At 40.5% G+C, this 18,775-nt stretch overlaps 1 protein-coding gene across 1 annotated transcript; it reads left to right on the top strand.

The window, feature by feature from the left end:
- Window positions 1-613: 613 nt before the first annotated feature.
- On the top strand, window positions 614-13,429 carry LOC148717445 (uncharacterized). Its single transcript, XM_088743700.1, has 5 exons — window positions 614-1,283; window positions 10,204-10,355; window positions 10,621-10,771; window positions 11,683-11,789; window positions 12,549-13,429. The coding sequence occupies exons 1-5, from the start codon at window positions 614-616 to the stop codon at window positions 12,864-12,866; spliced, it is 1,398 nt and encodes a 465-aa protein (XP_088599826.1). The 3' UTR covers window positions 12,867-13,429.
- The last annotated feature ends 5,346 nt before the right edge of the window (window positions 13,430-18,775 follow it).

The following is an 18,775-nucleotide window of genomic DNA, read 5'->3' as shown; positions in this document are numbered from 1 at the left end:
ACTAAACCAATAATAATAATAATAATAATAATTATAATAATAATGACTTAATTGGATTACACAATTACTGGTAAAACGAATAGTTCTCATTGTGGTCCTCTAAAACTAGAAATTCAAAAAGCAAAAATAGAAAGAAAAAATACAGTTAGAAATTAATGAAACATTTCTGCTTAAAGTAAAATTATCAATTCTGGAATTCCAATCGCCATCTAACATCAATTACGACCACAAGCAGATATATGGAAGGAGTTGTTGAGTAGTGAGAGAAATTCATGAGGTGAGCACCCTCTCAGTGTTCCATAGGGATGAAGCTTGAGAAAGTCTTGTCATCTTAGGCTGATTTTCAGCCTCTTGTGCCGGAAATGAAGTCTTAACTTTGCTTACAATCAAATGAAAAACTAAAATTAAAAGAAAGCTTCACCAGACGGAGGGTATCAGAGCTACAAGTTTTTGTTTTCGACTGATTGAAAGAGAAACAGAAGCTAGAAAGAAAGACAAGAAGAAGTAAGGCATTCTAAATAATTGCTGCCTAGACATTAGTTTCCAAGGCGACGAAAGATCACGATTAAGCACCTTCAAGTTGATCGATTGAATGCACTCATTTGAGTATTTCATGGCAGACGAACATCTTTCTTCACAAAAAAAAAAAAATGACCTAAAAACTGTTCCCTGGAGTTCTGCTTACATTTATGACGACGTTGGTGATCTATGGCACCATTGGGCTCAATTGTACACTGAAGTGTTGGACAAACACGCACCAATAAAGAAAAAACGGGTCAGAGGTGATCAATTGCCATGGATAACTCCATTAATTCAACGCGAAATCTCTCGTCGTAATCGACTGTTTAAGAAACATGCAAAGAGCCCAACAACAACCTCTTGGGAGGAATTCAAGAAACAGAGAAACAAGGTCACATCCCTGAAACGAAAAGGGTTGAAGGCGTTCTGCATGGAGGCATCGTCAAACACTAAACATCATGGTGAGTTTTGGAATAAGTTGAGACCTTTGTTGCCAAGCAAAGAAAAGAAGCAATCAAAGATAATTCTGATTGAGAATGAGCGTGTAATTACCGATTCATTAATGGTGGCTGAAATGTTCAACAACTACTTTTGCGAGGTGTCCAGGAGTTATGGTGACAGTAAGGAAATGGTTGAGTTTGTTGATCATCCTAGTGTTAAAGTCATTGCTGAGAAAACTTGTGATGATGTTTTTGACCTCGTCCCAGTTGATGTTGGCTACATAAGGAAAATTTTGGATACTCTTGACCCTCGCAAGGCTGTTGGTTGCGATACGATATCTCAGAGGCTACTTCGTTTATCCTCACCTGTTATTGCCGAGCCGGTTACCCGTTTAATCAATTATTTTATTACCAATCGTCAATGGCCAATAGTTTGGAAAAGCAGTGACGTTGTTCCTGTTTTCAAGAAGGAAAGTATGACGGATAAGACCTGCTATCGTCCAGTTTCTGTTCTGACTTCCTTATCGAAATTATATGAGAAGGTATTGTTCGATCAAATTTATGAAGCCTTTCATTGGCGACTCTCACCGAACCTGTCTGGCTTTCTCAAGGGTCACTCGTGTTGCACGGCCTTATTGAAATTGACTGAAGATTGGAGAGCCTGTCTCGACAGAAGAGAAGCTGTTGCAGCGGTGGCTATCGACCTAAGTAAAGCTTTTGACTCTGTTTGTCACCCGCTTCTCCTAGCTAAATTAAAGGCATATGGTTTTACGCATGATGCGCTGGAAACTGTGACCGCTTACCTTACTGGACGGAGACAGAGAGTCAAACTTGATGGTGTATGTTCTTCGTGGAGAACCGTTAAAACTGGTGTACCACAGGGGTCCCTGTTGGGTCCACTCTTATTTAATTTGTATGTTAATGATCTTAATTATTTTATTACTAATACGTCCTTGAGGCTATACGCTGACGACACTACTCATTACGCCTCTGATGTCTCACCAACAGTATTGCAGTATATAATTAACTCTGATCTGAGCGTTCTATCGAGATGGTTCTCAATGAATTTTTTACAGATTAATACCGCCAAAACGCAAGCTATCGCCATTGGCCCGTCTTCATACCAGTATGATTTCCATCTTAATGATTCTAATGTCCATACAAAGGACACACTCAAAATCCTTGGGGTGGTCCTAGATAGCAAATTAACATTTAAAGCGCACATAAAGCAACAGCTGAATAAGGGATGCGCAAAGGCTTCGGCTTTGCGGAGAATACGTAAGTTTATTTCAAAGGACGTGTTAGTTCGATTATATAAGGCCTATGTTCTCCCTCATCTTGAGTACTGCAGTCCCCTTTTACTGGGAGTAGGTAACGCGGAGACTACTAAAATAGAGACAACTAATTACTTTATATTAAGAACTATATTAGGCTTCTCGAAGTCTGTGTCATACGACTTCCTCCTCAAGTTGGGCGACATTAAGTCTTTGGAGAATCGTGGGCAATTCCAATCGTTAGTTGTGTTATATAAGTGCTTGTATGATAAGGGGGCTCCTTATATAAGTGATTTTTTTCATTTTAGAAATGTACCGTATAGTTTACGCGGGCTCAGTACAAGGCTAGACCTACCTCCTTTTAATCTTGAGTTTTTACATCGGTCTTTTTCATTTTTAGCTAGTAAACTTTGGAATGCGCTACCCCCTAGACTCAGAGAACCTCAAGATATTGTTTCATTCAAGCGTTCTCTTAAAGCCCACATGGCTTAGTGGTAGTGATTGTAAATATCGTTATTGTTAATATTGTTAATATTGTAACTTTTTATTGATAGCTCTTGTCCATGATCTTCGATCCTGTTTTCAGTTATTTAATAGATCTACTTATTATTTGTATTCTTACAGAAATTATGTTTTATTTCTAATTGTACATACACGTATACGTTTTAACGAGAACTTCTGTACTCCTAGGTGTCACGTGTTTAAATAAAGGATTGATTGATTGATGATTGATTGCGGGAACACCAACACCACAACAATCAGTGAGAAAAAGAGAAAAAAGGACAAGCCTGTTAGAGAGGGCCTTTGTTTACCCTTCCTGGTATATATATCTTATTAACCAAGCGCGAGGGCCGTACTGCGAGAATATTGGCCCGAGGTCTTGACAGTACGGACCGAGCGCAGCGAGGTCCGTACAAAAAAGACCTAGGGCCGATATTCTTCTAGTACGGTCCCGAACAAGCTTGGTTAATAAGAGATTTATTATACGACTGAAGTTCAAAGGGACACAAGTGCGATATCATTCGGGACCATTCGGGACAGTGTCCGGTCCAATACTGAGAGAATATTGACCGGCAATAGAGCATTTTGATTGGTTGATTTTAGTTATTGGCCCTCTGACTTCCCGAGTCGTGTAATAAAAGTTGTAACTGGTACTGTAACCAGAATATGTCTCTTACTCTATGGATACCGAGTATTTCTATTAAACTCATTATCGGTAAAGACTTCTGCTGTCGTTGCTGTCGTTTTAAGACTTTTTTTGTTTCCGACTCATTGAAAGAGAAACAGAAGATAAACCGGAAGAGACGTGGAAAAAGGTTGAAAGCTACTCAATTTCTTCTTACTCTCAGGACTTGCTATGGTAATGTACCTTGAGGAGAGGAATACGCAAATGAAACAAACACCTTCAAATAGCTTTGATAGGACAAGTACTGACAGTTCAGTCACATGTCAGGCTCAAGTGGAAGCCTGTTAGGTGCAAATATGTTCCAAAGTGAAAATACATGTACAGGAATAGAGTAGGATAATTTTGAAATACTTTTATTTCATGGTACTGTTTTGTTCCACTTTTTTCTTTTTTTTTTTTTTTTTGCAAAAGAGTTTGGATTTATTTCTTCCACAGTGTATACTTACTTATTTTCAGATAAATATTTTTTATTGGTTTGTAATACACTGAAATGTAGATAAGATTGAAATGTAGACATTGCCAAGACTTTTTTTTCCGACTGATTGGAAGAGAAACAGAGGATAGACCGGAAGAGACCTGGAAACAGGTTGAAAGCTACTCAATTTCTTCTTACTCCGCTGACTTGCTATGATAATGTACCTTGAGGAGAGGAAAAAACAAATGAAACAAACATCTTCAAATCAACTCAATTATATCTTTGTTTAGATTAAAACACAATAAAAGCCTAAATGCGTAGTACGCATGTGTGGCCGGATAATGTAAAACCAACGCTAAACCAATCACCATCCAATATCAGTGAAGACCACAAGCAGATATTGGAAGGAGTTGTTGAGAAGCGAGGGAAACTCATGAAGTGAGCATGCGCGCTGAATGACCAGCCTCTCGTTGTTCCATAGGGATGAAGCTTCAGAAAGTCCTGTTATCCTAGGCTGATTTTCACCCTTTTGTGCTGGATATGAAGTCTAAACTTTGCTTACAACCAAGTGAAAAACTAAAAGTAAAAGAAAGCTTCACCTGATGGAGGGTACCAGAGGTACAAGGTTTTGTTCCGACTGACTGAAAGAGAAACAGAAGATAGAAAGAAGAATTAAAGTATTTTAAATAATCGCAGCCTAGACATTTTTTTTCCAAGCCGACGAAAGATCATGATTAATCACCTTCAAGTTGATCGTTGAATGCACACATTTGAGTATTTTATGAGAGACGCAACCTCTTTTGATACATTACGGGATCACCAAGTCCACAGTAAACAAAGAGCAACAGATAAAAAGGGACAAACCAGTTAGACAACGCCTCGGTAACGTTCCCTGGTTTTGCACCATGGACGGCGCCTTGTTGTAAGAAACTCCCATGCACTTCATCAACACATTTATCAGCTCATGTAACACATAATGAATTGTCCTTCTTTTTCAGTTGGGTTTTTCGTAATTGATGCCTTTTTCTTGGTTTTTCGCGTAGAGTGCGAGCAATTGAACGGTTTTATGTTACCTTAATCTTATAAGTTAGATAGGAAATGAAGTACGGAGGGGTGCTTTGATAAAATTTACTGTTCACTACGATATTTGAACAAGGAAGAATGGCACCCAAAGACATCGACAGAAAGCGAGCGCTGCGCCTTAGCTTGCCGCGAACGGCTAAAATTAAGATTTAGTGGAGCGACATTTGTTTTTGTACAAAAACTATACACAGAGCACTCGCTCGTAAAGTATAGGACAGCATCACTGAGTTAGCCAATTTTCTCGCCAGGAGTGAGGAATCACTAGCAACGAATTTTTTATGCACCGAAATAGCAGGGGAAAGTTCCAAATTGAAGTGAAGCATCTACTTCATTTTTGCAGAACGAACCAAAGAGGCATTCACCAGGTTTTTGTTTACATGTCAGATATGATGGTCATTTCTCTGCACCAAACCGGAAGAAAACTAATCGCCATTCTGGATAAAGACATTCGACCTTCAAAACCCAAGTGCTCATTGGTTATTGTGACGATAGATTTTCGCGCCCAAACAGGACTCTCGCGGAAGTTACGAGAATAAACTCAGCTGCCAACTACCATGAGAACCAATTTTGCCAGAAAGATCATTAACGCTTGTATTTACCAAAAATTTCACCAGTAATGAACAGGAAAAGTACCGACGGGCAGCTTCACAACAAAAAATATCGCAGCTTTTCTATACTTTTTAAAATATCACAATGAAAGAGTCTCGCATGAATTGAGAACAGCCAGAATACCGATAAAAACATATGCTCAACAACCACACCGAAACATCATTAAATTTTCCCGGCCGTAGCATTTTCAATTCCTTGAGTAAAATGCTATACAAAGAGAAAAGAGCAAAAGATATTTCATTGTCCCCATTCACTGCTGTTTATTTCCCTGTAATCTGTAATCTTTATTTATTTAAACACGATCAATTCATCAGCCCATAAAAATACACATCACATACGCTACGATGTTTAAAATTAAAACTACCTACTATAACACTAAAGCTGTTTTCCGTGAATGCCGTGCGTTAGACTTAAAGAATGTCATTGATCTTACGTTTAAATACCCCCAGAGACTCTGTGTTCCTTATATCGCGTGGTAGACTGTTCCATAATGTGGTGCCATTGTAGCTAAAGCTTTTTCTGTAATAATTAGTGCGCGGAAGTAGAACATTGAGCTTATTTTCAGAGTCCCTGAGGTCATAAGCACAGTCACGCCACGTAAACTTTGAATATAGATACCCTGGAGCTAGCCCGTGCAGACATCTAACCGTGCAAGATTTTTCCACCCTAAAAACTCGAGTAGCTCAGTTGCATCAGCATCATAGTTAGAGAATGTCAACCAACACACGGGCTGCTCTATTCTGCAAATTCTTCAGTTTGTCTCGTAGCGTTTTCCCACAGCTACCCTAAACAATGTCAAAGTAATCAAAGTGAGGTTTTACTAAAGCTTGGTAAATGAGATGTAAGGTTGATGTTGGGATCAGGTGCTTAATTCGCTTTAGGGCCCCAATACCAGAGGCGATCTTTTTCGTTAGTTTTTCGATGTGAATATGCCAATCGAGTTTATCGTCTATTATTACACCAAGCGATTTTGTAGCTGTAACCTGGCTCACTTGAGTATTGTTCATTCTAATTGTTGGTGAAGCTGTGAGAGTATTCAGTCTCTGCCTCGACCTTATTAGCATGAATTCGGTTTTGGTCATGTTCAATGTGAGTTTGTTCGCTTGTAGCCAGTTGAAGACGTTTCTAGGTCTTCATTTAGACAAAACTGGACGTTCTCAAGATTGCTTCCCGCATATGTGAGGTGCGTGTCATCGGCATACATTCTCGGTTTACAATTTGATAAGCAATTTGGAAGATCGTTGATATAGAATAAGAACAATAGTGGACCGAGGATGGTCCTTTGAGGGACGCCGCAAGTCAATTAGTAGCTATTGGCATAGTTGGATAGCGACCCGTTCACAGAGCATTTTTGTGTTCGGTTTTCCAAATATGACTGAAACCATCTGAAAGATTTGTCATGTATACCATAATGGTTTAGTTTCGATTGAAGGATCTGATGATCAACAGTGTCAAAAGCTTTTTTCAAATCTAGAAAAATGACTCCATTGATTTTCTCGTTATCAATATTATATGCCCAAGAATCTGTCGCTTCCAACAAAGCTGTTACAGTTGAATGATTAGCACGAAACCCTGATTGGTTTTGACATAGAATATCGTGCTCTTCCAAATAGGCATATAACTGTTCCTTTCAAACACCTTCGCCACTATTGGAATCACCAATATAGGTCGTTTCGTACTGTAAAGTTGATTGAAGTTTTTACATAGAAGCATACCCTCCACCACATTTTGTTAGTCTATCGCGGCGAACTATTTCGTATCCCGGAATATGAACTTCATGCTCTCGAATACTCTCGTTCAGTTTCGTTTCATTTATGCAAACAATATCGATATCATTGTTTGCTAATAGGATTCTTAATTCGTCTATGTGAGTAGTTAATTGATTAATATTGAGTGATGCCATTCTAAAACCGCGCAAAGGAGGCAATATTGAGACAGATTTTTCGGCCCTTTGGTTGCTTAATTGATCCCCCTACGGCATTGACGGACAGCACATTATGTCATTCTAGGTGCGATTTAAAATTATTATAAAACTGCTTATTACCTTTAAAATTTAAGTGCAGTCCACCTTTGTTGAGTCCACTATGAGATATGTTCTCATGATGAATTAATTTCCATCCATTTTGATGGCAGAACTTCTTTAGATGTTTGTTGGCTGTTTTCACTGCCTGGTCCAACTTATCTTTTCTGCATACAAGCTCCGACAGCGTAACTAGAGTATCGCAGGTGCCCTCGATCTGTCTCGCGAGATCCACAATCGATTCTGCAACAGCCTTTGGTTCCCTGGTTTTAAGATCATTAGTCCCAATGTGTAAAATCACTTCATTGGGCGAAGATTCCAGATTTGGCTTGAGATAGTGATTCATGGCCATTGTCGTAGCGTCCGAGAACGGCTTGACTATAACCCTGTGGCCAACTGCTTTTCCCAGATCTTTTCCAGGTATTCTTGAGATCATCGAATCTCCTATGAGCAGGGTTGTGCGCTCTTTTGGTTAATTTTCGTGTTCGGATTCTTTTCCTGTCAGGGTGTTATTAGGACCTCCTTTGCCTTTCGATTTCTTTCTTTTGTTCTTTGATTTCACAATGAAGCTTTCTTCTTTGTTGGCGCGAAGTGTTTACTTACCCATATTTTGGACAATGGTATGTTCGTTAGAGGTGTTACTCATGGAACGGCATTGTGTAGCTGCTTCTCTTGATACGATTTGCAATGCAAAACTTAAAGAATCGCGTTCGTGGACTAACTTTTTATTTTCTTCCTTCAAACACAGAATTATCTCCCTAAGTCGAGAATTTTCGGATCTCAGGTCTTCCTCATTGGGTTTGTCTTTTATATGAGCCCATACGTTCAGCACTTCAGATTTCAGACAGTCCAACTCCTCTTGTACTGATTTGGCATTCTTGTTAAATGCCGGAGTAGAAGCTTCTTCTTCATTCACGAGAATAACCGAGTCGTCATCAACCGGTAACTGGAGTAGCTTCTTCAGTTTGGCTTTCATTGCTTTTGCATCCGGACCTTGGACTTGAAGGGTGCCGGTACTGAAATAAAACCAACGTGATTGTCTTCAACTTCAAAGAGCTAGACCTTTCAGAGGGACTCGCGGTTGCAGAAACTTCCAAATTCAGGACTTTCGAACAAAATTCCTGAAGTTGTGTTACGCTCCTTTTCCACTTGAATAGCGGACTTTTTTTGTCGTCCCAATGTAGATATTGGTTTAAGGGAGATGAAGAAGGTTCAGTGGCAACAAATTCAGTGGAATTCGTGGAGCCTTCAGATACACGTCCGCACGCCATCATGCATCAGATCTTGGAGATCTCAGTTATGAGAATCTGGGGGAAAATGAAGACATCATTGATAATTCCTTTGCTACACACGCTGTAGTCTGACAGATTTTACATCAGTAAACCTTTCAATGCGCTGTATATATTTGTCATTGTTTTTTTTTTCCTTCGGCAGCAAACAAATAAACACTGCTGTAAAACCACCCAGCCAAAAACAAATCATCATTTTCATAAGATTTTGATCTCTCCAGGACTATACTCCTTATAAATCAGGGCAACATCTCTTTCAATGTTGAAAATTACATTAGATTACTCTCACTGGTTTTGCTCAATAACTCTCTGAAATAGGTCTAGAAATCTTCTGCTATGTTGTTATCCAATCAAATGCAATACCAAAACCATTTAACACTTGACGCAGGTTGTTTTTGTAGGTTAGCTTTGTTAGCTATTCGTATGGAGGTTTGTGTTCTTCTGTGTTCCCCTTTGTTCTGATTCAGTTAGTAGTTGCTATTACTTTGAGTTTTGCCTTACGGTTCTCAATGTGAAAATGGGCAAACAATAAATGACACATTAAACTTTTGCGGTCATATAAGAAAAAAAATGGGGATGGAAAATAATCAATATCGAGTGTGCGGCGACAGACTCCTGATTGACAAGTTTGCTAAGTTAATGGCTTGTCTATTTCATCTTTTTTAGACATACTTTCTTTTAATACCATCATCATTCGAGAATTCTTTTCGCTCACATAACGTTTTGCATCACAGAGTCTTAATCGTAATATGGCGCATATCATGTAACTTGTTTCCGCAAATAAAAAAGATTAATGAAATATTTTCATTTTCAAACAGAATTCACACTTGCATCTTTCAGTTGTTTGAGATCTCCTATAAATAGATTCCAATATTTCACATCTTCTGTGGCTGGAGTTACTGCCAAATTATAACATTCATCTCCATTTTTTTATTCAGAGAAAATAAAATTGAATATATGTTTCCGTTTTTGATCTGTGCAACAATGACGATCCCAAAATACATTATCTATTAAACAAGAATCAATTATATCAGCTAATTTCTAACATCTGTGACAAAAAAGAAATTTTAGTTTTTCACTTTCTTAAAGATAAAGCTCTTAACCAATTTAGAATATCTTTTAAGAGTCTATTTTGGAAACCTTTTGGATTCCTGATTTGCGTGACTTGTTCTTTCTAATTATTTGAAAAATACACTTCTCCTTTGAACAGAATCGCGAGCATTTCCAACTGCATGCTCCATCGGCACCCATAGAAACTAGTGTTACTCAGCTTATTTCGAAATCCCGCGTACGAATGACTGAGATATCCGATGCTTTCAATTTCTGACAAGACCGCGTGACTTTGGGGACCTCACTGGTGTCAATTAGCATATGAGTCTTCCTCAACTTTCCGTATAAATAGATCGTCGAATCCAAAGGTTTTCATACCATTTGCAACTAGCAACGATCAAGATCAGGAGAAACTAGAGACTACAGATCAAGCTTGGAGAAAAACCCGCTATAAAGAAAATATGGAGAAGGTACGGTAAACTTGCTATAAATTTAACATTGCAACCATCCAATCGTGGATTTATGTACACTCTTTTCTTTTATATATAAGACCCTTTGTTATAAGAGCGTTCAGGCTCAGATAAATAAGACGTTTATATATATATATATATATAAAAGGGATGTACTTAAATTTTTAAATTAGAGAATTAAGTCCCCGAAGTTCATTTCCAGTCGCGTGGTGTTTAGTTGGAGTTAAATCCTAAAAAAAGTTTTTTTTCCTATTTTATCTGACAGTTAATTAAAATTAGCGCGTGCTATCGTATGGACATCCCCGAGCGCAGACTTGACAAAAGTGGAAACCTACTCATAACAGATTTGCCGGAAAGCGAACCTGGTCCTCAAATCCCCGTTAAGTTTACCGGGAGCCATCGGGGCAATACAACAGGTAAATATAAGCGTGTGGTAGGGCGTGACCCTCACAAAATCTAATACTGTATATAGATTAGCCAAGCCTAAAAGCGGAGCTCCCAAGTTCGTAATATTAATGATAACATAAAAGATGTGCATTTGCCAAGACTCGCCTGAGTCCCCCCCTTCGTTTTGATAGTCTCCTCTACCCTACCTGTGCAATCTAAAGGCACGTACGTACGCTCGGTCAGTCACGTGACAACCAAACGAAAAGAGCTTGACCATATTCCATGGCTATGGGGCTCTGCCCCACGCGCATGGGAGCCCCGCTATTATGAAGATTTTGTGCATGTAAAATGATGGAATGGTCTAAAATAATCGAGGATGATTAATAAGAAAGAGGAGAGATTCCTGCGGAAATGTAACGGACTCAGCGCCCATTTGTATGCAAGTAGATTTAAACGAGTTTCCAGATTGAATGTAATCTCCACGGAAGTACACTTGCGGATTTTCTTCATTCATTTTCAATTCTGACGGCGAGTTTAATTGCAAACCTTGTATAGATGACACTCAAGTATCCGTGAGCATTCACGAGGCCTCATTAATCATTAAAGATTAACCACATTGCCAGTTTTTGTGGTAAAATTATCTTCTACAGTAATGGAAAACTTTTTCACCTAAACAATTATTGATTACGTAATAATTCGAGGAATAGTTTTTCGTTAGGTTTGAGGTTATAGTTTTCCGTTGTTTGAAACCCAGCTTCAGAATATTATTCAGCATGCAACTGGATTGATCACATCAATATCTAATTTTCATTAGAAGTAAATTGAATGAGAAAAGTTTACCTTATCGCACTGCATAAAGCTATATTTACATCTCATATTTGACTTTCCGGACCCTCAGATAATAAACTTGATTGTTTTCTTTTTGTATTCGTGTCTCTAGAATTTTACATAGAAAAAGGTTATGATTATGGAGCAAATACCATTAGGTATGACTTGGATGGCAGCCATTACTACATGTGTGCAGAGGGAAACAGGGTGTTTTTACAGGTGAGTTGTGGTTATCAAATTATCTCTGTTGTCTTCAAACTGCAACTTAATAATAACAATAATTACGTTGTATAGCCCTCATATCCTGAGCTCATGGCGCTTTACAACACTGTGCGCGGGACTTTACCAGACTGCTAGGCAGTTTACAATCAATTAAAGGCGAATCTAACAGATGCCCCCTCCCCCCAATTCCCAGTAAACAGGTCAGACCACATCATAGTAATCTCGTGAGTGGGTTCTTTAACGTCCCCTGCCTAACGAAATATATAATTAATAGATGCAGGAGACGGGACCTACAGTTTATTCGTCCTTATCCGAGAAGACTAGAATGTCTATCCATTTCTTGATTTTATAGAAAGGTAGCACAATCTCCCCAGTTATTTTAAGACCTTGAGTGTTGGTCCGGCTGGGGCTTGAACCCCCGACCTCCCGTACAACAGTCCGGCGCTCAACCAATTCAGCTAACCGGGGGACGGTTCCCGAAAAACTTCCCAAAAACAAATTACTAAATAAAGGTAGAAATTAAAAAAAAAAAAAAAAAAACAGGGAGTAAAAAAATAACCATTATAATTCCTTCCCAGCTAAGTGTACATACTTAGTTCTTCTAAGTGGGAAATGATAATTTGTGGATTAACCCTGAGTCATTCTGTACTTAAACACCTCACACCCTGGCCAATGATTTAATTCTTGTGTTACTAGCAGTAGGGTTAAAACTGTCTAGTTAAGGTTGTTAATTTAAGTCTATATTTTTATTTGCAGCTGGTAGCCCATCAACCCGATGAGATAAAATACCTGTTTGAAGTTAAACATGTCAACAACCAGAGTGATTACATGTCTATTAAGTCTAAAAAGACTGGGAACTTCCTTGCTAGTGATGAAGATGGCAGGGCATTTATGGAGGAAGTCGAGCCTTCTTCAATGAAAGATGACCGGCCAACTGATAGACAAACATGGTTCCTTCTACACTTTATGGAAACAGTGAAAATGGAAAGAGAAAGTACATTACACAGTTGTAACTTTGATAACACAAATATTGACTGTTCAGTCACATGTCAGGCTCAAGTGGAAGCCTGTTAGGTGTAAATATGTTCCATAGTGAAAATACATGTACAGTAATAGAGTAGAAGAATTTTAAAATGCTTTTATTTTCATGGTACTGTTACCCTTTTCTTTTGTAAAGAGTTTGGATTTATTTTATGCACAGTGTATATGTTGTAGTTCAATTTTATTCTTGGTTCAAATTTTATTTTTCTTTGTTCTCGGTCATGTTAATGATATGTATGATAATGATTTGTACAAAGGAAAATAAAATTTGAACCAAGGATAAAATTGAACTACAACATATACACTGACTTCTTTTCAGATTGATTTTTTTTTTTTTGGTTTGTGATACATTGAAATGTGGGTAGGATTGAAATGTATGCATTGAAATGTATACAAGATATTTCATGTAGCTTTACAGTTAAGGAAACTTCCGTAGTAAGTTATCGGGTATTGCCAAGTATTTGATTTTAATTCGTTGTTGTAATAACGTGACTTTAAGTAAGGAAATATTACTCAATATGTTCCAGGTAATGTAAATTGTAACGGGTAGCTAGAGTAACCAGAATATGTCGTTTACTTTATGTGTACCATTGTATTACTATTAAAAGCATTATCAGTAAAAACTTCTTTTGTCAGTTTTTGCTGGGGAAGAAAGGATTTTCCTTGCCATAAAAGGGTCAGGGAACCATTTCCCGCCAAATTCGGAGTGCGGTACTTCGTAAGTTTTTTCGGTTGAATTTGATTTTGAAAGGCCGACTTTAACTACGAATTGAAGTAAAATTACTCATGATGTGAACCATACTAGTTCATTATAAACCACGCGTCCTCTGAGTTTGAAACTTTTTATAAAGATTCTGATGTCTTAAGTTGTCGACGAAGTATACAGGTCTCGAGGGTATTACATCACACCATCACGCCTCGCATTACATCGCGCATATTTCATGCTCGTTGGCATCCTATACACTACATTCCCTCCTTTCCTAAATGTTCAACATACAAATCGAAGCCTTTAAATTAAACCAGTCGCTCGATAAAAGGACAAGAAGTTGAAGATATTCAGTTCATATCATATTCAGTTCATATGGCTTTATAACGATCGGGCGGTCTTACAGTCCGGGTCGACCTCCGAACAGGCCTTCCCACTCCGGTATTTTCATTGTCTGGGAAATGCCTAGGTTGTTCTTGAGAATCTTCAGACGTTCCAGGAATCTCTTTTGGCATCGGTACGACTGTCGTCTCTGAAATTTTGCTTGCCCCTGGGTCATCCACTCGTACTGCAGAACCTGCCTGTACCACTTGATCTTCGTTGCCATTGGATACATCTCCGTGCTCGTTATACTTCTTTACAAACACAGTGTTTCTTTTCAGTTCGATGCCAGTCTCGTTCCTGAGCGTTACCTCTGACCCCGTCTTATGAACAACCTTAAAGGGATCAGGGTTAAAGTTGGTAGACAGCTTGTTGGTTTTCTCTGCTTTCACAAGAACCGTGTCGCCAACACTTATGCTTTTGGGCGTGGCACCCCTCTTAAGGTCAGCGTAAGCTTTTCCCTTTAATTTACATGACCAATCTCGCTCTTGCACTTCCTCGCCTGGCACACCAACTGTCTCTCTCTTTAGCTCTGGCAGCTTGGATCTCATTTCGCGACCAAACATCATATAACAGGGTGTAGTCCCTGTCGTCGTTTGCGGAGTGGATCTGTACGCCGTCAACCATACCAGAAACTCAGTTCTCCAGTTCCTTCCTTCCAAATGTGCGATCTGTATGCATTTCAGTAACGAGCGATTCTGGCGTTCCACCTCTCCATTGGCTTGTGGCCACAATGGAGTCGTTTTCCGGTGTTCGATACCATTCGTACGTAAAAAGGCTTCAAACTCTTCAGACACGAATTGGTGGCCATTATCTGTCCTTAGCGAGAATGGAAAACCGAATCTTGCAAACATGGGTGCAAGTGCTTCGATGACCTTGGAACTTGTCGTAGACTTCATTATAGCAACCTCTAGGAATCGACTATAGTAATCGACCACCACCAAAATACTCTCTCCTGTGGGTAGGGGTCCTAGTAGATCTGCTCCACAGTCCTGCCAAGGGGCACTTGGAGGAAAAACGCGAGATATCGGCTCTGGGGGGTCAAATCCAGAAGTGACCTGTCAGCCATGACAAATTCTACAAAACTTCTCAACGTCTTTGTCCATTCTTGGCCACCAAACTTTACTGCGGAGACGATACTTCGTTTTGACTATACCCTGGTGCCCTTCGTGTGCTAACCGCACCATCCTGTCGCGCAAGAGCCTGGGAACCACAATCCTTGTACCTCGAAGCAAGAGTTCACCATACAGACATAATTCGTCCTTGACCTGTGCATACGAGGGAAGTATACACTGGTCCCAGTTCCCTGTCTTAACACATTTCTTCACCTGGGTCAATTCCTCGTCATCATAGGAAGCTTCCTCAATCTCTCTAGGTGATAGAGCAACGGGTACACAGTCCTCAACAATTGCTCTAACATAGTCATACTCCTCTCCATGGTCCACGTGATCCGAATTCAAGCGGGACAACGCGTCTGCTATATTAGTCTTTCCTGGGCGATACACTACTTTAAAATCGTACCCTTGTAGCCTTAAGACCCATCTCTCTATCCTGGCGCAAGGTCTCGAAGTACTGGAGTAGATACGCTCCAGAGGCTTGTGGTCGGTCTCCAACTCGAAGTCCTGTCCAGAAACATACATGTTAAACCGTTCACATGCCCAAACCAAGGCCAGCGCTTCCTTCTCCGTTTGGCTGTAGCGCCGTTCGACGTCAGTTAAACTCCTTGATGCGTACGAGACAACTCTCCACATGCCTCTCTGCTGCTGGGTGAGAACTGCCCCTAAGCCAACTGGGGATGCATCAGCAATGATTCGCGTTCTGCAGCCAACCTTAAAATAAGCCAGTGTCTCCGCCTGGGTGATTAGACGCTTTAGTTCCTCAAAAGCTGCTTGTTGCTCATTTCCCCAGTGAAACACTACGCCCTTCCTGGTCAACTCTTGAATATGTTTCGCTACGGACGCTACGTCTGGCATGAACTTCGAAGAATACTGGACAATACCCATAAACAATCGTACTTCGCTTGCGTCTTTGGGAGGTCTTGCATCTCTAATAGCGGCTATTTTCTCTTCGCATAGATTTATACCGTCACTAGTCAACTCATGGCCAAAGAACGTAAGCTTCGACAACCTAAACTGGCACTTGTCTCCGTTCACCGTCAACCCCACTTTACTCAGCCTATCCAACACAGCAAAAAGACGCTTGTCGTGTTCCTCCACGTCACCTCCATGAACAATAAGATCGTCTGCAATGTTGGCAACCCCAGCACAACCCCTTAACACGTCTCTGACGATTTGCTGATACTTTTCTGGTGCCGATGTCACCCCAAACATCAACCGCTTGTTCCGATACAGCCCTCGGTGCGTGACGAAAGTAGTAATGTGACGACTTTCCTCGCTGAGCAGGATCTGGTGAAAACCCCACTTGAGATCAATCTTGCCAAACATAGTACTTCCATTCAAGTCATGTAACAGCTCCTCGACGGTTGGAATTGGATGCCGCTCCCTGACGATTGCTTCATTCGCTCGGCGCATGTCAACACAGACCCTCACGTCACCGTCACCTTTGGGAACAACCACCAATGGCGATATCCATCCTGACGGCTCTTCCGGCACTTCCTCTATGATATCCAGCCTCAAAAGTTCATCAAGCTTTGCATCAACCTTCTCTCGCAACCCAAAAGGAATCCTACGTACATGCTGCGCTACAAGCTTCACTGACTCATCAACATGCAGTTTTAATTCGTAACCCTTCAAAAGACCAACACCACTAAATAACTCCTTGTATTTTCCTCTAACGCTGCCGTCTGGTCGTCCTCCGTCAACGCTGTTTGCCTGAAAGGACCAACACGTAGCAGGTTTAGCACCTCGGCAGTTTCGCGCCCCAACAGCGTACGACCATCGCCTTCAACCACTATAAATTCAGCCTTACTTCCGTCTTTAAACTCACACCCAGCGTGCGTGATATCTGCTGTAAAAGTTCCTATGGTCGATAAAGGTTCTACGCCACCATAAGCAAAAATTTCTTTCGCAGACTTCCGAGATTCACACTTGATCCCCTTCTGCTTTAGTAATTCCCAGGTCCGCTGTCCAATAACATTACATGAAGCTCCCGAATCAATAAGAACATCTGGTACGTACACACCACCGATGATCAGCGTTACCAACGCACTTCTTTCTTCCCTGTGGTCATCCAACTGTTCAACTGAAAAGGCATAATCGGGTCTTGACTGACGAGCTGGTGTTGCAAAATCTTTTTTGTCTTCTTCTCGGGAGGCAGATCCGCGAGTCACTAGATTTGCCTCTTGCCCCAGTCTTCCGCGTCCACGTCCACCCCGACCAAATCCACCTCTGCTATTCCTCGTTCCTTTGGATCCCGACTGGGCGCCGCCTCGCTGATGGAATTGGGGGCATTTGACTTTGAAATGGCCTATCGTACCGCACTTCCCGCAAGTCTGACCTCGCGCCGGGCACCTCCAATCCTGACTAAAGTGTCCTTCCCGTCCGCAACTAAAGCACGTCTTCAATTTTCTGGGATTCTTGTTTCCATCCACTTTTCCTCTCACTGCATTGACCCGGTCTACCTGGTCCGTGTTGTATTGTTTCAGTTGTCTATCAACTGCTTCTTGGGATCTCGCAACCCGCAACAAATCACCCAAAGTAACAGTCCCTTCCTTTTCCAGGAACTTCCGGCGCAAGTGGCTGGAGTAACACTTGTCTATGAGTTGATCCCGAATGTAGTCGTCCTCGTTGACGCCAAACTCACAAGTCGCTGCTCGCTGACGCAATCTGCACACAAACTGGTCCACAGTTTCTCCACTCTCCTGCCAAATTTGTCTAAACAAATGTCTCTCAAAAGGAACGTTTGACTTGGGAACAAAATAATTGTCAAGTACCTGAAGTGTTGCCTGAAAACTCACATCCTCGCCATCACCGGCTAATGTGAAATATATTTCTTGAACGTCCATACCAGCAACGTGCAACAGAAGAGCTCGTTTTTTAGCGTCGTTCGAAACACCTTTTCCCGTCACGTACAACTCAAACGCTCGCTTCCATCTCTTCCACCGCTGACTTAAATTGTGTGCCTCTCCCTTCGGATTAAATGGTTCCAATCCACTGACATCTAAAGCAGCTGTAGCCATTCCAGAACCATTAACAGAACTGCCAACAGCACCGCTTGTCGTTTCGTCTGATCCACCGTGTCCCGGCATCTCTGAAATAAATCCCTGGCGAAATCACTTACGAATTCCCGGACGAAACTCCTGAAACCTTGGACAAAACCTCGAAATCCTTGTAGTCCTCTAAATCTTCACCATTCTCGAAATCCTCGTCGCCAATGTAGTACACAGCGGTTAAAATGAAATCGGTTTTATTCACGTACCTAAGAGAACTAACTAAATAATTAAACACATGCTGTATATATGCAGGTCTCGAGGGTATTACATCACACCATCACGCCTCGCATTACATCACGCATATTTTATGCTCGTTGGCATCCTATACACTACAGTAATCGATCTTATTATCAAAATTGAAATATGTTTGAGCAACATGCTAAAAGTGTTGTTCGTTTCCAACAACAAAGGGAAGCCGGTTGTTTGCTTCTAACAGCAAAATGAACGTTGTTCGTTTGGTATGTACTCGTTTCCTTCTCAGGTATATAATTGAATTTATTTGAAGGTGTTAGTTTCATTGGTTTTTTCTTCTCCTGAAGGTACATTAGCACAGCAAGTCAATAAGAAGAAGTTGAGTAGCTTTGAACCTGTTACTCTCTCTCTCTCCTTCTGTCCTCTGCAATTGTTTCTCTTTCAATCAGTTGGAAACGAAAAATTCTAAAAACAACAGCAACAACAACAGAA

This window comes from Stylophora pistillata, chromosome 13 (assembly GCF_964205215.1).
Source record: "Stylophora pistillata chromosome 13, jaStyPist1.2, whole genome shotgun sequence".
Taxonomy (NCBI): Eukaryota; Metazoa; Cnidaria; class Anthozoa; order Scleractinia; family Pocilloporidae; genus Stylophora; species Stylophora pistillata.
This window is presented reverse-complemented; position numbering and strand designations above follow the sequence as displayed.